General features: G+C 39.2%; 1 protein-coding gene across 2 annotated transcripts in view; it reads right to left on the bottom strand.

The window, feature by feature from the left end:
• Window positions 1–4,597: 4,597 nt before the first annotated feature.
• Window positions 4,598–25,073, bottom strand: part of LOC105929795 (chloride anion exchanger) — a 35,035-nt gene continuing 14,559 nt past the window's right edge. For both annotated transcript variants that reach the window (XM_036149231.1, XM_036149230.1), the window contains exons 4-21: window positions 24,137–24,247; window positions 20,000–20,160; window positions 18,998–19,162; window positions 18,751–18,903; window positions 18,241–18,323; window positions 17,907–18,054; window positions 17,702–17,815; window positions 14,544–14,621; window positions 14,350–14,445; window positions 14,108–14,214; window positions 12,619–12,688; window positions 11,968–12,060; window positions 11,788–11,883; window positions 9,443–9,670; window positions 9,303–9,357; window positions 7,843–7,988; window positions 6,192–6,251; window positions 4,598–5,476 (exon numbers count right to left, since the gene is read on the bottom strand). In XM_036149231.1, the coding sequence (XP_036005124.1) occupies window positions 5,444–5,476; window positions 6,192–6,251; window positions 7,843–7,988; window positions 9,303–9,357; window positions 9,443–9,670; window positions 11,788–11,883; window positions 11,968–12,060; window positions 12,619–12,688; window positions 14,108–14,214; window positions 14,350–14,445; window positions 14,544–14,621; window positions 17,702–17,815; window positions 17,907–18,054; window positions 18,241–18,323; window positions 18,751–18,903; window positions 18,998–19,162; window positions 20,000–20,160; window positions 24,137–24,247 (1,997 nt within the window). In that variant the 3' untranslated portion in view covers window positions 4,598–5,443. The remainder of the gene's footprint in view (window positions 5,477–6,191; window positions 6,252–7,842; window positions 7,989–9,302; window positions 9,358–9,442; window positions 9,671–11,787; window positions 11,884–11,967; window positions 12,061–12,618; window positions 12,689–14,107; window positions 14,215–14,349; window positions 14,446–14,543; window positions 14,622–17,701; window positions 17,816–17,906; window positions 18,055–18,240; window positions 18,324–18,750; window positions 18,904–18,997; window positions 19,163–19,999; window positions 20,161–24,136; window positions 24,248–25,073) is intronic.

Below are 25,073 nucleotides of genomic sequence, written 5' to 3'. Positions count from 1 at the left end.
ACATAGTATAGTATATTGTTTCTGGAAGTTTCACCTTTCATTCGACAGGTTTCTTCAGATTGGATGGAATAAGCTATAAACATGTTGTAGTCCATGAGTGTCCAAACCTTTCATCACATTGGTCAAAATTTGGGCTGGTCCATCTTCCAAATTCCTTGCTGTATTCAGCCAATTTTAATAAATAAATTAAAAACAGATTTCTTTTTGGCGATTTTTTCGCAGCTCTAGTGGCTTGCTTTTTAACACAGTTGGCTGACAGGAAGGGGGTGGAAGAGGGGGAGAGACATGCGGCAAAGGACCGCGGGCCGGAGTCGAGCCCGGGTCGACTGCGTCGAGGACTAAGGCCTCCGTACATGGGTCGCGCTACCCATTGCGCCACCAGCGCGCCCCCTAAAGGCAGATTTTAGCGCACCAACATCTGCATTTTAGTAAAATTTATTTGATAGTACTATTCACTATTAAATTTAAGACGATGTAAAAAGTTTGGTTGTTAGGTTGTTTGGTTGGTAGGGCAGTTCCCCTGGATTGGCAGACTGGGGTGGTGGTCCCACTATTTAAAAAGGGGGACCGGCAGGTGTGTTCCAACTACAGAGGAATCACACTCTTAAGCCTCCAAGGTAAGGTCTATTCCGGGGTTCTGGAAAGGAGGGTCCATCGGATAGTCGAATCTCGGATTCAGAAAGAGCAGTGTGGTTTTCGTCCTGGCTGTGGAATGCTGGATCAGCTCTACACCCTCAGGAGGGTGTCCTGGAGGGTGCATGGGAGTTTGCCCAACCAGTCTACATGCGTTTTGTGGATCTGGAGAAGGCAATCTACTGTGTCCCTCGGGGGATCCTGTGAGGGTACTCCAGGAGTATGGAGTACCGGGTCCTTTAACAAGGACCGTTAGGTCTCTGTATGACCGGTATCAGAGTCTGGTCTGCATTGCCAGCAGTAAGTCGGACTTGTTTCCAGTGAGAATTAGACTCCGCCAAGGTTGCCCTTTGTCACCAATTCTGTTCATAACTTTTATGGACAGAATTTCTAGGCGCAGCCAAGGTGTTGAGGGGATCCGTTTTGGTGACCTTAGGATCGCGTCTCTGCTATTCGCAGATTGCGTGGTCCTATTCGCTTCATCAGGGCGTGATCTACAGCTGTCATTGGGGAGGATGTGCTGCCCCTAGTAGAGGAGTTTAAGTGTCTTGAGGTCTTGTTCGTGAATGAGGGGAAGATGGAGCAGGAGATCGACAGGCGGATTGGTGTGGCGTCTGCTGTGTAGCGGGCGCTGTACCAATCAATCCATTGTGGTGAAGAGAGAGCTGAGCCAAAAGGCAAAGCTCTCGATTTACCGGTCGATCTACGTTCCTACCCTCATCTATGGTCATGAGCTTTGGGTCATGACCGAAGGAACAAGATCCCGGATACAAGCGGCCGAAATGAGTTTTCTCCGTAGTGTGTGTGGGCTCTCCCTTAGAGATAGTGTGAGGAGCTCAGTCATCCGGGGATGACTCAGAGTAGAGCCGCTGCTCCTCCACGTCGAGAGGAGCCAGTTGAGGTGGCTCGGGCATCTGGTCAGGATGCCTCCTGGATGCCTCCCTGGTGAGGTGTTCCGGGCACGTCCCACCGGGAGGAGGCCCAGGGGAAGACCCAGGACACGCTGGAGGGACTATGTTTCCCGGCTGGCCTGGGAACGCCTTGGGATTCCCCTGGAGGAGATGGCCCAAGTGGCTGGGGAGGGGGACGTCTAGGCCTACCTACAGAAGCTGCTTCGCCCCCACCCCGACCCCGGATAAGGGGAAGAAGATGGATGGATGGATGGATGGATGTTAAAAGTTTAAGAAAATACTTTGTGTTGTACTCAGTATTTTCACCTATAAGATTTAAACTTTTGACCAAATTGAAAAGAAAAATGTCTCCATCTGCATTTAACACCTCTGCTGGTGGACCAAATAATTATTGGGTTGCATCTGGGGGCCACACAAAATCTCTTCAGGGGCCAAAACTGGCCCTTGGTCTGCACTTTGAACAAGACTGTTTTAGTCAGAACAATTACACTAACAGGGCTATGAAGGTCACTAATTGGGTGATTGAGCACACTTTATGTTAGACTCCAATAATTTTAGAATTTTTCCTGAAATATAAAACTAAAGAACTGGAAGAAAATGTATTCACTTGAATTTGAATGATTTTTCATTCAGGTGCATTACACCTGTGTTTTCTTTACTAAAACTAATCATATAACTTGTTTCGCTTTAATTCCTTTCTCATATAACTTGTACCACTAGATTGTATTACCTATCTCCTAATGTCTATGATTCTAAATGTCTTCATTTGTTTTAAAAAATACCAACAAATATGCTAAAGAAGTTCATGACTTCATCCCTAAAAGTAATATTGATGTTATTGATGTCACATTGATGTTTCTTACCGAAACATGGTTGGATGACAATAATGATTTACCTGTACTAATTTAATCACCGCCTCCTAAGTACAGATTTTAAGCGAAAATAGAAAGCATAAGAGAGGCGGAGGTGTTGCTACAATATTTGATGATTCACTAAACTTTAAGATAGTTTTCTTTGGAAAATTTGACTTTTTTGAATATTTGGAAATTGAAATAAAAGACAATAAACAAACTCTGACACTAACTATTAAAAAATAAACATAAATAAAAAACTTACTTGAATGGGCTTTCATCTGTTATATGCATTGATTATGACTGTTTAATATTTGTGGGAGATTTCAACATCCACTCTGACAAGCCAAAAGACAGGTGCAAAAAAGCTTTGGGAGATACTTGATAACTTTGATTTAACTCAACATATCAAATCGAGGACCCATGCTGGACTTGATTATCAGCAAGGGTGTAAATATTTCCAATGTCTCTGTAATTAATGTTGGAACATTTCTCTGTCATCTTTGAAAGTACAATCTCCATCGACTCACTTAGCAAAACAGATATTGTAACAAAATGTTCTTTCACAGACATCCCCCCTCCTCATTTCAAAGCTATAACACAATGATGAGTTAGTAGATAATTTCCATTTTAAGATTTCCAAAATTATCGATTGCATTGTTCCCATTACTGAACGGATGCTTAGAACAAATCAATGCATGGATGTGCCAAAGCACTCTCCAGCAGAACAGAAGCAAAGCTGAAGTTATTATCTTTGGACCTAAAGAGGAACGAACTAGAGTCAGCACGCAACTTCAGTTATCACAACTACAAACTAGTGATCAGGCCCCGAAATCTGGGTGTAGTGATGAACTCAGACCTGAACCGTGAAGGACTCATAAAGACAGTCGCAAAGTCAGCCTTCTATCACCTGAAGAACATTTCCAGGATTTAAGGACTGATGTCCCAACGAGATTTAGAGAAACCCATTCATGTGTTTAGTCGCATTGATTACTGCAACACAGGTCTGCCCAAAAGAATCAGACAACTGCAGCTGATCCAGAATGCTGCTGCTGGTGTTCTTACTAAAACCAGGAAGATACAGCACATCACCCCAGTTCTAAAGTCCTTACACTGGCTCCCTGTAGCTCAGAGAATAGACTTTAAAATACGTCTGTTAGTCTATAAATCAATGTATGGCTTAGCACCAAAATACATTAAAGATCTGTTGTTGCTGTATCAACCCTCCAGACCACGCATATCTTCTGGTTCTGGTCTACTCTGCATACCCAGAACCAGAACCAAACATGGAGAAGTAACATTTAGCTACTATGCTCCACAAATCTGGAACAAACTTCCAGAAAACTGCAAATCAGCCAAAACAATGAGTTACTTTAAATCAAGACTGAAAACACCCGTTTAGAGCTGCTTTTGACCATAATAACAGGAACACAGACCAACATATTTAATGTTTTCACCTGATACAATTTAATGTTTGTTACCAGTCTCACAACCAGTGACTGTTTTGATGTGTTTATGTCATCATGATGTAAAGCACTTTGAACCACCTTGCTGCTGAAATGTGATATACAAACAAACTTGACTTGATTAACATTCCCTTGCCACTGAAAGCAGTTTGGTAATTGAAGTCTGATTTACCTTTTTATTCAAGTTTCCTTGAATTGTTATTGGTTTAAAAGCTACACATTTTTAAAAATTCTTACAGAGTATAGAAACATGTTCTCTCATGGACATTAAATTCTAAACTGGGGCATTCATATGCTGTAAATATTCAACCTCTTTTACTTGGACACTTCGACAGGTTGTGAAGAAGTGTAAAGCAGGGTTGACGCCCTCAAACCGGATCACATTTTATTTATACCTTTCCATAAAGAATTCCTTAACTAAATAATACAGTTTTCTTCAATGCAACCAATATATTTTGTCAAAAATGTTTCTAATTGTCATGATTTAGGGATCTCTTACTGTAAAAAATTAAAATGTAAAAAAAAATGGCAAAAATCTGCTAGTGTCCTGTGTGTTGATTGTCACGTGTTTTAGAAGATAACCGATTAAACTTCCATCATCATTCTGACAAAGCACAGTGATGAGTTAAATGTGCTACCAGGGAAAGTGATTATATTTCCATCTTGTCTTTGTTCTATCCTTATCATACTTTTAAATAATGATCAGCTCAAAAAACACCAACGAAAGTAAATTTAATAAATGTGGATTTTTAATTTTACAAACAGAAAAGTGCTGTAACAAAAACGCTGGCCAACGTATTCATTTAGATTCATTATTACAACAGAAATTGTCCACAAATTAAAGGTTTACAGTATAAAAAAACGTCATTTGGCTTTTCTAATAAAACATACAATTTTATTGAAAGATATATCATTATTTGCTATGTACAGATATATAAAAAAATAAAAACAAGCTCTTAAATTCTATGTATGAAGACATGATAAAAAAGAGTCTACATCAAATGGATATATTTACATCTGCATATTATAAACCTCACCTAAGTCCTATAATGTGTTTCTGACATAGAAACAATCACACATACATTTTCTTTTATATATATATAAACAACAACCTAATTTTAAAAACGTGGTAAATACAAGCTTAGATAAACAACAGACATGGCATATTCCAAAAGATCTTTAGGTACATTAGGTAAGAAGAAGCCAATTAGTGATCGTCAAATGCACCAATGAACTGATCGTCAGTGTGGCCACCTCTACACAAGCAGCACTTCTGGCTGTGTGCTGTAATGGAGCGTACGGGTGTGTGTCAGCACAGCGCTCAAGGGCTCAAAGCCATTTTTTGGTTAGTGAAATACACCATGTGTTGTTAATCTGGAATTTGAAAATTGCGATTTTTATTTATTATCAAAAAAAAAAAACCCTGCATTTACTCTTTTCAAATGATTTTTACAATCATTCAAAATGTGATCTCTAAAACATATTACTGCGTGAGTTAAATAGAACAATGTATGAAACATGTGATCTTCTTGTCATTTTATCTTTGCTGTTTCCTCCTATCGTTTTGCCCTCCTGGCCCTGGTTAAAACTTGGTCTCTGCATCTGGCCCTGGACCCTGCGGAACAAAACAGAAGCACATGAGAGTGGAATGAACTCAAATGCCGCATGTTGTTGTGTTAAACCAACAGATTTCAATATACAGGATTTATTGTGACAGACCAACACAAAGAGATACATAAAAAATGAAAGTGGAAGGAACATGATGAAATTTTTGACATTTTCTTTTGATATATACAATTCTGAAACTATGACAAGTATTTGCACTCGGCCACCTTGGGCTGTTTTCTAGTCCTGCCACAGATTCTCAGCTTTGTCCGTCATTCCTCAGCCTGTGATAGGTTTCATTGTCCCTAATTGAGAAAAGCATCCCACAGTTGCTTTTCTCAATTAGGGACAATTGCAGTTGGTTGCACTTGATTTTATTTGGGGGTATCAGAGTAAACAGAGCAAAATTTATGGAACACTTTTTAGATTTTGTTAGAAAAAAATAGATTGATAAATAAACAAGGTATGCTTTGACTTTGTTTATGAAACAAGTCACATAGCTGCTGAGGAGAAAAGGTCATAAGAGGTCATAAAAGCAGCATGTTTTATTTCTTTGGAACGGCGGTTTATGTGTTTTGCCCTTGACCTGTGTAAAGATAAATGAAATGAAACAAGTTAAATATTTTCCAAAACTCAAACATAAATGTGTGTTGAGTGGAGAATGACCCAACTGTACGGGGTTATAACAACAGTAGGAAACTTCAGCTCAAAAGATGGATCCTTACATTTTTATCCCTGATCCTCAAACTGCTGCTCGGATGGTGGACTGTCACTGTTGTTAATATCTGTGGAGAAATACAAACAGATTCATGCGGTGTGCGTTTTCATTAAACATCACAGAGGAAATCTAGCATACGCCGTTTGGAAACACAAATTTCTTCCTTTTTTCTATCTGGCAGAACCCTGTTATTGGTCTGTCAGTGAAGCTAATAGCAGCTAGCGCTAGCTTACAGGTCGGTTGTCTAGGCGGTTTCCAACTTCACTGATGCAAATACGCTTTATGTCGCTCTCAAATATTTGTGTCGTATTGTTATCTTAGCACTTAGCAATGTTACACTCACGGTCTAATTCCAGCAAGATATGGCAACTTTCATCCCCCGTTCACCCTCCCAGGTATGTTCCATGTTATTCAGCCGGTTGTGGATTCAGTTGTGTGATTGAATAAATTGCTGTACCAGATTAAATGTCAGTTTTTAGTCTTAGTTTGTGTGAAAGAAATTTTGAAATAAATGGAATTTATGGTCTGGTGCGATTTATTGAATCATTTTTTGAGTGATTCGACTTATAGTCCGAAAAATACAGTATTTGTGGACCTCTACAAGTCCTTGGGTACAATTTCCCTGTCCCTAAAGGAATTAATCCGTGCAATGTACTAGGCATTGTACTGTTCAGGAAGAAGGGAGGTTATGTGCCACAGAGATCATCATGTTTTGGTGTAAAGTGTGCGGTTCAACTCCAGGACAGTGGCAGCAGATCTTATGAGGGTGGTGGCTGAATCTGGAGAGCCAATGTCAATATCAACAGTGGAAAGTAGCCTGGACTAAAATGGACTGAAATGTGGCTAAGAAAAGAAGAAGCCATTACCCAAAGGCCACACAAAATGGTATATTTAAGTTTTAAAATGCAAACAGGGTCAAAGACCTTAATTCATGACGCTGTTTGGCCATGATGTCCATTGCCACATTTGCTGGAAAGAGTGGAAAACTTGCTAGCTTAAAAACCCCATGGAAGCAGTTTAGCACAGGGGTGGCAGCACCATGTTGTAGGGGTGTTTTGCTGCTGGAAGGCTTGGCCCACTTCACGAAATAGATGGCAGGAAATTGAAATAGAAGGAAGTACTGAAGCAACATCTCCAACATTAGCCCGGAAGTTAAAGCTTGGCTGTAAATTGGGTCTCGCAAATAGACAGTGATCTTGGGATTAGTGGCAAGTTAGATCGAAAGTTGTCTAAGGACAGCATAGTCAGTGTTTGCAGCAACCATCATAAACGAAAAGGTGTTTATGATTAAAGGTATTCTTACAAACCGGACTCAGTTACACCAGTACTGTTTTAAAGAATTGGACAAAATCCCAGCAAACTATGAAGAAAAGCTTTTAGTATTAAAAAATTGAAACACAGTCATACAGTTAAAAATTGCAAATCAAACCATAAACTAGACTTCTGACTGTAAAGAATAGCAGAAAAAAACACAACATTTCCTCATTCCTTATTCTCGCATTCAGCAAATGTAAATAATCTCTGTAATCCTAACTGAGATGAAACAGGTAATGTTTAGTTTGATTTAATGTCAGAGTCTTTCACGCTGCCCATGCAAATATCTGGTTTACGTTGCATCCCATGTGATCTGATAAGATGATTATCCTGGGCCCTTTTACCTTATCAGGGTCTGTTTTCTTTCCTGTCGACTCGGGATGTTTCTCCAAAATGTGCAGCACGGCATCATGCAGAGTTAGGAAGAACATGGAGGGCTTAACTTCTTCATCAAAGAAGCAACAGTTGTGGAGTTTCTCCAAGATGTATGCTGTTGTTCAGAAGAAATAAAACATGTGTAAAAGTTGCTTACAGAGTACAGAATGACACAGCTAAACGTACTAATCGCATTGTTGTCTCGCCTTCTATGATTTCTACTAGTCTTTTTAGAATCCACCAGTTTTAGCCTTGGTATGATTCTCTACTGCACTTGCAATATTTGCTTTTGAACTGTCAACTTGGGCATTTAAAACCTGTATGAACCCTTAATACAAAATATTATTAAACAATTTCTGGAGAGGAACTCAAATATAAACTATATAAGTAGTGGATTATTGGTCTAAGGTTTACGGTTACTCTAGTAGCTACTCTCATGTTGTTATTTTCCCATCTTGTGAGGATTGATCAACACCTGCCTTACTTGAATGTCATGTTCTCTTGTTCCTGTTTTGATGAGTTAACAGAAATGGGTGTTTGTGTCACATCAGATTTATTTTCCTGAGAAACTGGAAGTCATGAATGACTAATGTCACTATGGTGAATTTAAGAGTCAAGTTTAAAACAAAAAAGGAAGGCACTTTTGATTTTAGTAAAACAATATTTTTTTTAAACTGGGGAGTTGTTTTCCCCACTGAATAAATATACAGTACGTACAGTGTTAACGCTTTGTGAAAGTATTCACACCATATTACAATTGTGATTGTAATATTTGAATTCCAAGCACAATTGTCTCTGTACTTTATTGGGATTTCATCTGATAAGAAAACAGAAAGACGTGTTTAACTGAGAAAAGGAGAAAATTGTGTTTGATTTTCAAACGGTTAAACATTACAAATCTGTGAAATGTGCCCTCTGAGGTGTGAAGTTTATCTCTACCAAGGTTGCACACTTGAAAACGAAGAGTTTAGCTCATTATTCTTAGTCCCATGGCTCAAACTCAGTCACACTGGTTGAAGAGCATCTGTGGTGATTTTTTTTTTTTTCAGATCTTGCCACAGATTCTCATCCAGATTTACATCTGAACTTTGACTGGGCCATTCTAACACTTGAGTTTGTCTTGATCTTAACCATTGCATTTTAATTCTGGCTGAGATATTTTCTTCAACAATGGTGAACCTAATAAATTAATTCCATCCATCTTCTTGTGAATTCTGACCTGTTTCCCTGTCCCTGCCGAAGAAAAGCATCCCCCCTTCATGCTGCTGCCACGAACAATGTATCAGCCTGGGATAGTGTGATCAAGTCGACGTGTCTATCATGTAAAGCACTATGAGTTGTCTTGTTGCCGACATGTGCTATACAAATAAATTTGTCCCTCGTCTAAATGTAGAATTGTAACTAGTTTTAACTGCAGTTTCATACTTACGATCACAGGCTACTATGTAGACCTCAACTTCGACACGGATCAGTTCTTTCAGCAACTGCAAAGGAGCCGAGAAGCTTAATATAGCAGGGAAGAGCCTGGAGTAATAAGCTGTTCTTATCTTTGGAACAGAAATCACTCACAGTTTTTAGCCCCTTCAGACCGGATATATCTAGAAAGGAGACAACGGCGAAATCCAAAACCAGGCTGTGGATCTCCACACTGGGAACAACAATGTTAGCAGGAAGCCCGCAGTTCCAGTCAATGCGAGCCGGAAGGTCCTTGAAGTCAATCGGCTGGTCCAGCTCCTCTGTGTTGCTGTCCTCTTCTGATTCCTTTATGGATCCATTTGTTGCATTTAGGAACCCTTTCTGTGACAGAAAAATATAAATACCTATATAAAATATTAATCTGTATAATATGATTGAATTTGACTTTGTAAAGTGCCTTGAGATGACATGTTTCATGAATTGGCGCTATATAAATAAAATTGAATTGCATTTAATTGAATTGTGTCCATTGAACTTGGAATAATCCCAAAATAATATCCAATAAAGTTTTTGCATATATTAAGCGGAGCACAATAGTGAAAACAGTAAATCTATTGGGTTCTCTTTGGCACTGAAAAAACAATTAGTCCTACACTGCCATACAGGACATGTAAAAAATGTATAAAAAGATAAAATAAATAAATACGTTCTTCAACTTCACCTCAACAGCTAGGTGTTAAACTTGGTTGTGTTACAGCAAAATTAATGACCCCAAACACATATTAAAAGTGATTTTTGGATAGAATGCACAGTGAGGAAGCTTCTGGAACGGCATTGACCTCAGTCCTATGGAATTCAGGAAAACCACCTGTACCAATTCTACTGAGCTAAAAGCAGTCAAAGAACAAGCCAGAACCATGGCAAGTAACAAAATGTGGGTGATAGGGGTTTGGTTGCTAGTTGACATCTGAACAAATATTCACCCAGGTGAATACATAATGTATATTTGGGGTTGTCATGGGAAAATAATAGGAAACCACATTAAATATAAATTTCTTTCAAAAGAAAATTGTATGCCTATTTTTCATGTATCTTTAGAAAAGGATTTAATCACAGGTAAACAAGAAATATTAACCTTTTTGTTAACTCATTACACTCATTGCATGCATAGCTTGTTTGAACTGAACTTACAGTATTCTAATGAAATCATGATCTGGGCCTTTTGATTAGGCCCAGAACTTTCTGTTTTTTGGGTCATTGTGATGCTGCTAGGTCCAGTTCTGGGGCGGATTTTCTTTTTCTTTACAGGTGATCTCACAGGTTCCTAAAGCACCCTCAGGTACATGGGCAAATCCATGGTGGATTTAATGGTTGTGGGCTGGCCAAGTCCAAATAATAAAACTATTATTAACAATGATAGTGTAAATGCAAGGTAAGGGGTAATCCTTGTTTTGTCTCTTTCCTTATCTGACAACATCTTTGCCACAGACCGTTGTTTTTTTCTGGTAATAATGGGTCCTTCAAGTGAACTCGGCGATGGCATTTTATGGGGAGGGAGGGGCTAAGCCCTGAGTGGCAGCTATTCACATGTACGTACATGCATGCGCGGCCAGCATGCACGAACGCTATGTAAACAAGAGACTGGAGAACAACACAGAGAGATGGTGTGTGATGTCATAAAGAGTATCTAAAGAGATACCATCTGAGAGATTCATCTAAAAAGATACCTTTCGTTACTCATACAGCAATTTTTTTCAGCTCTTTCTATCTAAAATAATGAAATTTTGCTTACTGCGCCTTCAACTTTCCTTTTTTCATTATAGTTATTTCTGACCTGAGAGACTGGAGATGTGATAAGGTTTAAAACTAGAATCTGGGGCGATATAAGAAATTATGTCATTTATGTTCGAGAAAGTAAAGTAAAGTAATGTCCCTTCATTGATGCTCTACCAAGTGTAAAGTTAAAAATGTATCCTGGTCTTGATAGTTCCGTGTGAAGGGGTCAATAATGTGCCTTTGTTTTTATATGACGCTATCATGGGTTACTGGCACTGTTTTTTGTTTTTACAGAGGAAGACACAGTTACAGTCAGACCATTGTAAATCTTTATCTATACAACACAAAAACACAAGTGCTATCAGGACTACAAGCTTGTTTATGTCCCATTCACACCATTTAATCTAGATGGGAGGATTCAAACCTTGCATTGTTTAATGGAGAGTATGCCTGCACTTAGATTGATTGATGTTTACCGAAATAAGGTGGATTTGTTTTATACTGATGTTGGTTTTGTTTATTTCTTTTTTCTTTTTTTTTTTTTGCCTTTTAATAACTGGGTATGTTTTACTGTCAAAATTCCCCGGTGGATTTTATTAAAGCAAGGCGAGGTGGCAATGTAAGTGCAGAAACTGGGTTGCTCAACCTTTTATGACCCTGTGGAAAGGTTAATCTGCGGTAAAGTCTAGTGCTGTTGTTGTCACTGAACAAATAACACTTACTGATGTCCACTGCAGGTCACCCTTCTTCAGAAGTTTTCTGATCCTACTCAGGGCTTTATTCCTTTTTTTCAATACTCTCAGTGGATTAAAGCCAAGCTGCAAAGACAAGGATCATTTTTACATAATAAACACAAGTGTGTAATTTTTTTTTAGAGAACTGCATGCTGTGGTCAAGCTTACAGCTTCCACTAGTTTGTTCCTAAAGAAGTCCATGTTAGCAAAGAAGATCGGGGACGGGATTCTGAAAATCTTAACGCCCTCTGGTTCATCTATCTGTAGGAAGAGCACAATATAGAGTAAATGTATGGTAAATTACAAATACAATCAATGACCAAAAGTTGTGTGTGAGCCAGTTAATATAGTCTTTGAAATGTGAAACATTTTTTAATGTCACAACCACAAAAGAGTGTAGTCTATATGGATATTTTTGACAGACAAGTAAAACGTAGTGCATTATTCTAGAAAAGAAAGAACATGATTGTTTTTCTATTAAACTTAAAAGCATGATATGCAGATGTATTCAGCCTTTGATCTGTTATCTTTAAATCTCAGTATATGACTTTCATGCCACACTTTATGGATTTTTATATAATAAAAAAATTGGATGAGTTTGCATCTTTAAAATTTTGTGATACATTGTGTCAGCCTATCAAATAAAATGCTAGAAATATACCTTGACATTTTTTTTTCGGTTGCAAAACAACAAAATACGACACTTGCTGAAAATTTTAACTTCCCACCAAGAATGTATTTCTTATACCAGATATTCAAACACGTTCATGTTTGTTTTACTTGCGGTGAAGTGAAGAAGGCTACTTGTGGCCAACTTACACTGAAATAGTCCTTTCTGTCTTTGTAAATATCTGTCCCCTTAATATTGGCCAGCACACTGCAGCGAGGGCTGAAAAAAGAAGCACAATAAACATTTAACACTAATACTTGCTAAATCTACTAGTTAGCAACTGTGTATGATTGTGTTGATAATGCTAACATAACCCTTTTCACTTGATATATTACATATTATTAATGCTAACTGAAGTATAGGAAGTGTTTAATGTCAAATACTTTAGTTGGTATATTAGCATGATAACGTAAGAGAAAGTGTTGGGAAATCCACAGACAGTTTTTATTACCATATTTTTCGGACTCTAAGGCACACTTAAAATCCTTAAATCTTTCTCAAAAATGGATGGTGCGCCTCATAATCCGGTGCGCCTTATATATAATTAAAGTTGTGCTTACTGATCGATTTTATATGGTACAATGTGCTCAAAAATCTGTTAAAATGTGTGAGTACGACTTTGGTCAGTAACAAAGCCGCTCCACTCAATGGTTATTCGGAGAATTACGGTACGTGTCACTACCTGATTCGACCCCTGAGCTGTCTACAAGACTGCCTGACTGTAATGTCAAACACAGAAGTGGATTCATGTAAGGCAGGCCTCGCCCGGAGTATGCGCTCGCAACAATAAACCAAGTAAGGTAATTCTATATGAAAGGTCAGTGTATTTTGACTTTATGTTAGAAACAGGGCAATGTCGTCCAACTACTCTGTCCTCCCGACAGAGACGGATGGTTCTACCTCTCAGGAGAGGCCTGTGTAAGGTGACCAGATTTGATATCTCTAAAGTAAACCGGAGACATCTCTGATTTTGTTAAGTGCAGAATCTCTGCCTGGGGGTTGGTTTGGTTTGTTTGAACTGCAACGCCGACGAGGGGCGGGGAAGGTGTGTTCGGCAAAGCTGTTCTACATCAGACCGCGGCAGGACTGGGTAAATATCTCTTGTTAAACATTTTTAATTCATCATGGTATACTTTCTCGGCTGGCCTGGTAAAGCATTGGGATTCCCCCGAAGGAGCTGGCTGAACTGGCTGGGGAGAGGGACGTCTGGGCCTCCCTACTGATGCTGCTACCCCCACGACCCGACCCCAGATAAGCGGAGACGATGGATGGATGGATGGTACACTGAAATTGGGAGCAATTCCGGGGACAGCTTTTGACAGGGACAGGTCATCCAAAACGGGGTCTGTCCCCAGAAATTGGAGATGTCTGGTCACCCTAACGGAGGGACGGAGTGATATTACACACGTGGGAAGTATATGTAATGCGCATTTTAATCCGGTGCACTTTATATGTGGCCAAAGAGACAAATAGACACGTTAACTCACAGTGCGCTTTATAATCCGGTGATCCTTATAGTCCGAAAAATACTGTAGTATTTAGACATAGATTCTACATTTCTAGGAGTAATTCTAAGCTAGGACACAAAAACTAATGTGTACTGTTGCATTAAGGAAGAGACAGTGGCCGCATACTAACAACTGAACCCTGAGGACGACGCAGATAAGCTCCACACCAAGACCTACAGCCAATCCAAGGTCCAGCCCCAGCACGATGGCTGCAAAACAAGTGACCACCCACACAACCTACAAATAGCAAGAAAAAGTAGCTGCTTTTGTTAAATGGATTATTGTTATTTACCTTTTTAGTTTACATTAGTTGGTCAAATTTATTTGTCAAGATGTTCTTAAGCATTACTCAATTGCAAAAAAATATCTTACACAATCGGGTCTGTCTCTCCTCCACAGGTAAGGGATTTCCCTGAACTGCATCAGCATGCCCTTTAGGTTGATGATGACCACGGCACCCAGCACAGACTGTCCAATCACGTTGATAAGAGGCACATTCAAAAAGCTGATTCTTAGGCATTACCAGAGTTTTAGCAGAGACTAAGATAAGACCGTAGTTAACTTACCTTTGGTAAAGGCTCTAGAAGATATCCAATAGCCAAAGTGACAATCATTACTATAATAGCTGAAATTAAACCAGCAACCTGAAATAAGAAAAAAGATTAGACTGGGAAAATCACACAGCCGAGATGATCCAAAACATGCATTTATTTAGATGTCAATACACCAGAAAAAAGTGAATACGTTTTAAGGATTAGGTCCTTAATGTTATAATTGTTATCCACAATATATGTTAAACACTGGAGAAAAACATGGATATTTTGCATGAAAATTAAGTTGTCTAAAGTCTTTGTTGTGTAACTGTGAAAAAAAAAACTTTATATGACTCTTAATGTAGTTTGCTTGCAGTTTGGAACAAAGTCAAACCTTTGCAAGGGTTTTTAAACAGAAATTCAATCTGGATAGACTCACACAGACAAAAAGAGGCAGTTAGAGAGATTTATTGACATAAATTATAAAAGTTCTTTGGCGCTCGGATTTCGGCAGAAGTGGTGAAAGCCGCGAATGTCTATGAGTTTGGATGTTCATTTTAGGATTAGGATTAGTGAAGTCTTCCCCCCAGGGTCCAGTTACTGGTAGTGCAGGCTGCGCAAACAGAATAACCTCCAGGAAGGCAATTTTTAGTTTTTCTTACTTGTTATTCTTTTGTCTTATTTTTGGGTGGGGTGTTTCTTTTTGTATTTTGTTGTAATCATGTGAATATTGCATTATTTAAAGGCAATAACAAAAATACAGAAAGAAATGGTTAAATTGCATTTCGATGGACGCTTTGACTGCTCTGACCATGCACAATGAATACCCATCCATCCATTTTCTGACCCTCTTAATCCCTCATGGGGTTGCTGGTGCCTATCTCCAGCGTTCACTGGGCGAGAGGCGGGGTACACCCTAGGCCAGGTCGCCAGTCTGTCGCAGGGCAACACAGAGACAGACAGGACAAACAACCATTCTCACACACACTCACACCTAAGGACAATTTAGAGAAGCCAATTAACCGTAACAGTAATGTTTTTTGGACTGTGGGAGGAAGCCGGAGTACCCGGAGAGAACCCACGCATGCACAGAGACATACAAACTCCATACAGAAAGACCCAGGTTTGGATTTGAACCCTGTACCTTCTTGTTGCAAGGCAACAGTGCTACCCACTGCTCCACTGTGCAGCCCAGCGCAATGAATACGTCACAGCAAAAATTTTAATTCATTTGAATATTTGATATTCTCTGTACTTAACTGAGCACTCCAACCATGTTGATTACAAAATGGATCTGTTTGCAGTCTTGTGTCACCTACAGCTATGTTTTTGAAAGAAATAAACATTGTGGCTACCATAACAACAAGATCTTCTCTCGTCTTTGATGGGTCCACCAGAGGGCGTATTGACAGTAAAAATACGTAACAGCTGAATAGGTTTAATAAACAATTTTCTACTACAAAATATTTTTAGTACAAAATAATAATAGCTGTTATCAAGGGAATTACAGCATGTCGTAGAAAAGGATGGAAATTATTTTTTTCCCAGTCCTTTTTAAACTAATAAAATATATTTAATGGCGAACCGGACGTTATTGTGTTCGCGCATGCGCAAATGAGCTTATGGTACAGATCATGATACCAGTACAGATCAGTAGTGACAAGATCTTGACGCGATTGGCTGGTGCACGGATACTTGACGAGTCAATCAGGGGAAGCAGATGTGCTGACGGGGGTGAGTCTTCCAGCTTGAACTTTCGCTTAAACTTAATTTCTTATAAAGTGCTGAGACAGTTTATGGGGTTCTTTAAAGGGAATGTATTATCGACAGAAAACTGAAAGCCTTGAAAATATGCACTAGAAATGAATCCCAATGGGGGTTTCCATTGATTTTCCAAGTGGCTATGTAAGTCTAAGGCACACAACTATATCAACCATATATGTACGTTGAGGTTGTGTCTGTAATAACGCTGTCTTGAAGCCTGCCACTCTCTATGGCTGTACAGAAATGATCAGTCCAGTCTTTAACAATAGATATCTTGTGCATAGGAATGTGTCAAATAGAAGCTTTTCTATTTGACAAAAAAATAGGTCTGCTGGTCATTCGTGAAAAAGTATATAAGAGCACTTTGCCATCAAAAACATCTAAGCTGGAAATATGGGTGAACTCACAGGTAGAAAGTACATATTTCTTTTCACTTATCAGTAACAGTCTCCTGAAAAAACATACTTTTGTGGCATTATGAAACAATTGAAAGATTTAAGGGAAACAACAACCCAAAACTAGGTGATTTTGGGTTGTGAGGACATAACGCCGTTCCTGTCATGGCTACATCAGACAGCCCAAGAGGGTAGTCAACAGCAAGACCCTAAGGCTGCTGCAAGAGTTGAAAAGAAAATATTTTACTTATAATTAGCTGTACCAGCATTATTTTTTCTCTGTGTTGTGTGTAGCACTGGTTTTGTAAGACTTTTAAGGGACAAATGACATCTTGTTGTGATAAACATGAATGTGGATGGACTTGAAGAGTTTGACTATTGTGACTGTGCCCTCGGAATAGTGTTTTTTAGATTACTATAGTGTAGCTAAACCCTTAGGCGTAAAGCAGACACTAATTATGTGGAAAATAGTGAGACTTGCACAAATGCTCCATGGCTTTCTAACATTTTCAATTCTGATGGCAGTTGTTTTTGGAGATACGGTAGGATTGCAACCTCGCCTACAAGCTGAATTCTCGTGGTATTTGTGTATTCACAATCACACAAGAATCCATCTTGTCCTGCTCCCAACTCAATCGTTTGGGCCCAAACCAAAAACTGTTTGGGCCCACCTAGGGTCTGCCTACCAAACCAACCTTTGGTAGGCGGGCACTAAGTGTCGCTTTGCCCAATCAGCTTGGAAAATTTTGCTGAATGTTCCTCCTTTCCCCGAACGGATTCAATGGGACCAGACCCAGATTGATAATGTGCAGAACCGAGAGTGCTACCCAACCCTACTCAATCTGGCTTGCCTGGTTGAGTAGGGTTGAAGTTGTGTATAAATTCAACAGCTCACTTAATCAGGTTGTCTAAAATGTGCTCTCTTATCAATTTCTAATACTCACATCTTTCTGTAACGCATTTTAAATAGTTACGGTTTGATGAAACAATACAACTTTTAAACCTTTTGCCATGATCAAATGTTAAGGTTACCTGAGTTTTTCCTCCGGTACTTTCTTGTACTGCACTCCTGGAAAGAGCTGTGCTTGCAGCAAAAGCCTTGAAGGATGCTCCAAAAATGTTGCTTACTCCAAAGGCTATCAGCTCCTATAGCCAGGTCAGAGAGAAAGCATGCCTTAGTAAAGAGTGACACATCACAAGTAAACTGAATGTTTATCTTCTTGCCAGTGTCCCATACCTGGTTCCCGTCAATTGTGTAATCATGTTTTATAGAATAGACTTTTGCCACTGAGAAGGCCACAGCAAAGCCCACTATAGCCATGGGAAAAGCTTCCATTGCTGTTTCTTGGAAGATGCGCAGGTCTGGGGCAACTGGAGGCTCGTATCTGAAGCAGCACAGAAACCGTCAGACAAATTAAATCTATATGCATGCTTTTTTTTTTATTTTTATTTTTATCTGACATATGTTTCAAAATGCTAGCCTAAAAAGTCTTTTGCATTTTCCATACCGTGCCAGGGTTTTAGCCAGTCAAAGTAAAAGCAAGAACGTTTCTACTATAGTTTCCTCTTACCCTCTTGGAATTTGGCCAACAACGTCAATGCCGTATCTTGTCTTGAAGTCAAACCCATAAGAAACTCCACAAGCAATAACAGTCTGAAGAAGATATTGGGAACACTGAGTAATTACCAACAAATGGTGTCATTACAGTAATACACATGAAGTGAGTTTCCCCATTAAGGGGCAAAATATAGGTTGTTCTATTCTAATTATGCGCATCTGTTTTAAATTTGTATTTCCAATTTTGAAACATAGTCAGAAACCTATAATGTGTATTTTGTAGCTCCAAATCTTAAAATTCAAGACTCTTACTAATGTACCATTCAGATAAGAGGCAAAATATACCATATGTTATCCTATATCACTTTTTTTTACAGGTTTAAAATTAATCATAACTAAAATCTTTGTTATCAGTATGTCTATTTGATAAGAAAAAAAGCCTTCACCGCCTCTTGCTTTCGCGAATAAGTGCTATGGATGTGTGAAATAGTTATATGGAAGACGTTTCACAACGCTTGCTCACCATGATAACCTCTATCGGGATGGGCACAGGCAGCTTGGATTTGAATCTGTCGTTTAGCTCTTTCACAAGGAACACGACCACCATGATCACGAGAGAGATCACAATGTCGCAGACGTTGCTGGAAGTGATCTTGTTAAAAATGATCTCCAGTGTCTGAAAAAAAACAAAAAGAAGTTCAACAGGTAAATGGCCTCGCTGCTTAATCTCTATGATAAGGTGAGAAAATGGCAGAACAATCTGTTATTACATATATGAGGGAAAGTGGTCCACTGATGCCAGGCACCTGGAGCCCCAACACAAACTTTAACTGAGAAACCAGGATATGGATGGCAGCAGCTGTGGTGAAACCGGAGACCAGGGTATCGGACAGATACATGACAACAAAGCCCACCTGTAGTATTCCCATTGCCAGCTGGAAAACAAAAATAAATCACTGTGATTTTTTTTTTTTTGAAAGAGCATTAGAGATGTTTGAAACATTATCAAAGAAATTCCTGATATCACATTTTATACATTTTACCTCACAACTTAAATTTTTAGGTATGCCAATCTCCACAGATCAAATTGAACAACATACACAAAGTAATTCTGTTAAAGAGTGAGATTTGTTCCTGTTTACTCAATAACGCAGTTGCTAACGTTAATAGTGTGTAAAACCTTAAACTCGTTTGCGCACCTCATTTACTTTGGTTAAGTTCAAACTCTAGCACGTCTAGGCATTTTAGTTTCTATACCTAAGAGGAATGGTAGAGGGCGCAGCGTAGCCACCAATCCCCTTCACTGCAGGAACAAGGGACCTTTGGCAGGGACCCAGGGTCACTTGGTTATAGACACAAGAACCTATCTCAGTGTATTTGTACAATGCCAGTTGCTAGCTAAGCCATGCAAATGGCCAGCCAGGACAATACATGGTTTCGCGAATAAGTGCTATGGATGTGTGACAAACAGCTGAGGTCAAATAAACATCCAACTTTTATTTGCCACTGTGGCTGCTCTTATCACTGATCAGATCAGTCGCTTCCTTCAGAAAGGATAAAGCCTCTGCCAAGTCTGAATCTCGGCTTGTTTACACTGTAATAAAGGTGTTAGGGATTAAAAGAACAACCATTGTTCCAATTGATTTATTTATGAAAATGTAAATAAATCCCTGTAAACAGGCCTCTGTTTTCCCTGCCAGTCGTTTTCCACGACACAGTGTGCAGTAGATATTAACGGAGTGAACTTGAAAGGTGAAAGTAAGCTTTTCGACCTGCATGATACCAACGAGGAAGGTCAGAGAGGAGGCCACCAGCACTCTCTGTTCGTCTCTTGTCAGACCTTCCCACCCCGTGATGTTGGCAGCTGGCCCTTCGTCAGGCACAAGCCTAGTTACCACCGAGCCAATCATCAGGCACAAGACTGGGAAAGGACCTGCAGAAAAAAAAAAAGTACAGGCAAGCATTGGAAGGCATCTGTGTCAGCCTTGTGAGATGTTGATATTGATAATGACTATTTCTTCTAAGATGGCATGGCCCAAGCAAAGAGCAAATTCAGAGGCTCCTGTTTGACCTCAACTGTTCTCTATCTTTCCTTGTACTTTGGACATGTATTTTTTATTTTTTTTTGTGTGTTTTTTTATGTAATTGTCTTTGGTGCTTTTGGTTGTACCAACAATGGAGCTGACAATTTTGCACATACTATCACTCGAGTCTGAATTGGCTACAGTTCTATCCAACTGCTCTCATTCCCACAATGCCACTGTGCCGTCTCCCCACAAGTTGCCCGATGTTCACCATGAGCTGAGAAGAAAGAGACGCAGGGGAGGAGACGGTAAAGACCCGCCATCCTGTCAGTCGTCTTGAGAAATGTAAGATCTCTGCCCAACAAGCAGGATATCCTGGCAGCCCTTACCCAGCATCAGACGGACTATCAGGACTACGGCTTGATTCTGTAGACATGACTAAACATGATCACTCCGTTAGATGGGTGGCTTTCATCTAGTCTGAGCAGATGAAGGAAGGAGAGCAGTAGGAGGATAGATGATAGATGTTGGAACTCTTTGTATACTTAGCAATCACAGAGACACTAACTCTAACCCAGATTTTAATCATCTCTGTCCGTCCTAAAGGGAGGTATTTTAATCAGCTTGTCTCCCTTCTTATAACCTGGTTCATCTCCAGCCTGCACAGTGATGAGATGATTTAAGGAGATGAGATGATTTAAGGAGAATGAACACAACTCCACTGTGTTGGAAGAGCTCTCTCTGCTCCTCATAGGACCTTGACAGCATGGCAGCATGCATCAGAGACTACACATACTTTTGCGTGGAGAACATACAGTTCCTTCCAGGATGGTACAACATTTTTCCGAACAACAAGCCCCGGATCAATCCTGAACTCAAGGCTCTCCTTTAAGGCGAAGAAGAGTGTCTTTAGATCAGTAAATAAGGAGCAAATAAAAGCTGTACACAAAGGGCTGCGGAGGAAGATCAAGGATGGGTAGAAGATATACAGGAAGAAGATAAGAAAGATAAGATAAATGTTTATTGTCATTGCACCAACACACAAGTGCCACAACGAAACTGGTCTACTGACCCGCTTAAGGAGCGCAGGCAGCTGCTATATCAAAAATTATGTTTAAAATAAGATAAATAGTGCATAAATAATCCAGCATTGGAACATAAACAAAATCCAAATTAGAATCATCCTTATACGGCCAGGATTGTGAGCACAACTAAGGAAGTTGACTTTGTTTGTAGAGCTCACAGCGTACAGTATTTTTTTGGTATACGCATATAAACACTATGTTATTTTTTGCTTTTTTTGTGTAAAGAAAAGGGGGCAGTGACTTGTAAAAGTGCAACACTTTTATTTTCTTTCACAGCAGTGTAGAAGACTGATCAGACTGTAAAGTGTTCATTGCGCTCATCAGAGGGACAGACTGGGGGAAGAAACGATCTTTGTGGTGGCTAATTTTTTGCAAATAGCGCTCTGTAGTAGCAACCTAAGGACAAAAGACTACATAGTTACACAAAATGACTCTTTATGTATGTTATGTACATTGAACATCAACTTTAACAAAGTGAGACATTGATCAGAAGATGAAGGCTCAGCTGCAGAAGAAAAACATTCTGTAAATCTGTTCAGGTCACAAACCGAACTCCCAAGCTGTGAGGGATAGAAAATGAGTGAAATTGTTCAACAGGTTTGACACCCGGCCCCTACCCCAGCCCAGTCATCCCTGCTGCAACAGCCTCTATCTTTAACCCCTCCCTTCTGCACATAAACAGAAAAACACATCCCTCAGTCATCTCTTACTCCATCTGTTTCCAAATATATGCAATTCATGCAATCCTCCAAACACACATCCCTCACTCTCTCCAGGTTCACCAACCGTGCTCCTTTCAACACTCCAGGTAAGGAAGGAGCTGCTAAAACTTGAGGCTCAAAATCATGAAGGTGCGAATGGTCTCAGCTCCAGAGTCTTATAGGTGCTGCTCAGACCCAACCGTGTAGCAATATGCAAATCATCTTCAACATGACGTGACGCTGATGACCTTAGGTCATCTGGTCTTCATCCGACAACCCCTCCAGGGTTATCTGATGAACACCACAACCATGGTTTTAAATTGTCATAAGACAACAGTTCTCCATATTTCTCTAAACCCCTTTGTGGTTTTGGGGGATTGTTTGGTGCTTTAGATATTTCCAAAACATTTGGTGTTCTAACAAGCTACGTACAATTAAATGTTTTTCTTTTTTATTTCCACTGCTCATCAAAATACTGAACTATCATTAGAAATACGGGTTTCTTTTTGTGGGGGCGAAATAAAGTGGCCATTTTGAAAGGATGGAATTTTAAAAGAGACAAGAAAAACCTTTGTTCAAGACTACATTGAAAGTCTGCACAGAAGAACAGGGTCCGTTGGTGGAAAATAGGGCAGAACGGGAGGTAGCTCAGTGGCGTAGGAATAGGGGGGGCAAGGGGGGCATGTGCCCCCTCACTTTTTGGACAGGGGGGGCAAAAGGTATGTTTTGCCCCCCCACTTTTGAGATAAAATTAAATTTTAACTTTTTCCATTATTTTGATAAATACAACAATAAGAAAGCTATCAATATCAGTATAAGTATTTGGCTACCTAATTAATTGATAGTGTTACTGTCATTGAATTCAATTCTTATTATTAATTAATTTGTTTTCTCTTAATTCAATTTTTAATTACTTGAAGTCTACTGGTTATTTCATTATCTTTTTAATGTTCAAAATCATTATTATTATTTTGTTTAATATGGGTTAAGCTTCAGTACTCTTAGTATGTGTAAATTGTTTACATCTTGTATGACTATGTACTGTTTACTGGGATCTAGTTAATAAGTAACATGTGTGGGCATCTTCTCGGTATCCAACTTTTATGAGTCTGTCCACTTAATGACCTCTTGACTCATGCGCTATAGTCACTTCCTTTAAAACCGTTAAGACAAAGAAGACAAGATTTAAACCAAGACCTAGGATAACCTGAATTTTTACAAGAACCCACCGATTCCCAGCGTAGTAAGTTATATTACTTTTATTATCAATAATTGCACATTTGCTATGTCAAAACCATTTTAACTCTGAAATCAAATATTAGTAACTTGAAAGGGGAAGTCCGGTCAAGAAGGAAAAATCAGGGGATCATTAGCTATACCTAAAAAACTAATACGTTTGTGGTTATTTAATAAATTTTGCGTTAATCAATAAGAAAAAAAAAGCATAAATTGTTGTCTGGATCACTGCGTATGGGGGGTGGTCATTACTGACCCCAATGAATGATGAACTTGATTTGAAAAAAGTAGCCATAGACTTAGCCAATCAATAATGACCATCGCCTCAGGTTTTTTGGCAAATTTGACTAACCAGGTCATCTCCTTAAGAATGTTGATATTGTTGTTTGCTGTAGTTCAGCATTAACCATTTTGCAGACCATTTATCTGTACTCCAGCTTTTATGTCACAAAACATTAAAGGTTTCTTCAATGCTGCTGATCATTTTTTACATTTTATGCACAACCTTAAGTTTAATGACCTGTGGTTGCCTATGACTCTTGGGGTAGTTCTTTGTTTGGTAAATACCTCCTAAATGTTGAGAAGATAATGATGTGGACGAAAAAATAACTCTTAAGCCTACAGTGCTGACATAGATGTAGATGTACTGATTGCTTCTTTAATCAGCATGCTCATTAAACATGTTAAACAGGGGTGCATGTCACTTTTCCTTGCCTATGGACCCAAAAGATTTTTTGGTTCGCGCTGCTCGCCATTTTGCTATAATACCTTATCTATCTTAATTGCCCCCCCCCCCACATTTTAAAACCTTCCTACGCCCCTGTAGCTCAAGACCTTTGCTCTGTATTGCATGCTAGCCTTACCCACTGACATGTGTCTTGAGGTGCCCAAGAAAAAGTAGATGATCACTGGAAAGAAGGCAGCAAAGAGTCCATACCATGGAGGCAGAGAGGCCAGCAGGCAGTAGGCCAGACCTGCAGCGCAAAAACAACCAACATTAACAGATCTACAGTGTACTGCTACTGTCTTCAAATCAAAGCAAACAGCGATTTAGGCAGACCGTTAGAAACAAGGGCGGCTGATCAGCAAGTGTACATAAATGTTAAAAGTAGTAGCTTGAGCAGACATTAGAAACACTTCACAATTAAATGGAAAGAACGTGGTAAACGTATTAAAAGGTAAAAAATGAAATACTGAGAAGAAAAAAACAAAACACCCAATAATAATTCTCTTTCGGACTAATTTAAAACTTAGTAAATAAAGAGAGGGTTTTGGGAAGCAATTTAAGGGCAACCATTGAAGAGGTTTAATAATCTCTATGCACAAGTACAGACCTGAGAACAACGAGGAGAAAGTAATCATAAGCAATCTACATTTGGCTGTAAGAGATCCACCACAAAACTCAGAATTTAAACCTAGAGAGTTCTTTTACAGTCAGGAAGGACATCTTGAAGTTGACTGTGAATCTAATGGGAAGCCAGGTAAGAGGGGTATACACAAAACAAAAAATCCCCCCAAAAAAACAATTTTGCTGTCTAGTGTGAGTTAACAAAGAAGCTGCAGCATTCTGGATCAGCTGTGGCTGTAATACTGAGGCCTTGCTAAATCTAACCTAAAAAAATATTTTCCTTACTCGTGTTTTTTTTAAAGTTGTGAATACAATGCCGTGAAACAGTATTTGTCCAATTGCAGAATTATTGTGTTTTATTTTCATTCTTAAATGTTTCAGATTAAACAAACTGTAATCTCTAAAAAGATAGCCTGAGTGAGTACCAAATGCAGCTTCCACATGATTTCATC

The sequence above is a fragment of the Fundulus heteroclitus genome, chromosome 17 (genome assembly GCF_011125445.2).
Source record: "Fundulus heteroclitus isolate FHET01 chromosome 17, MU-UCD_Fhet_4.1, whole genome shotgun sequence".
Lineage (NCBI taxonomy): Eukaryota > Metazoa > Chordata > Actinopteri > Cyprinodontiformes > Fundulidae > Fundulus > Fundulus heteroclitus.
This window is presented reverse-complemented; position numbering and strand designations above follow the sequence as displayed.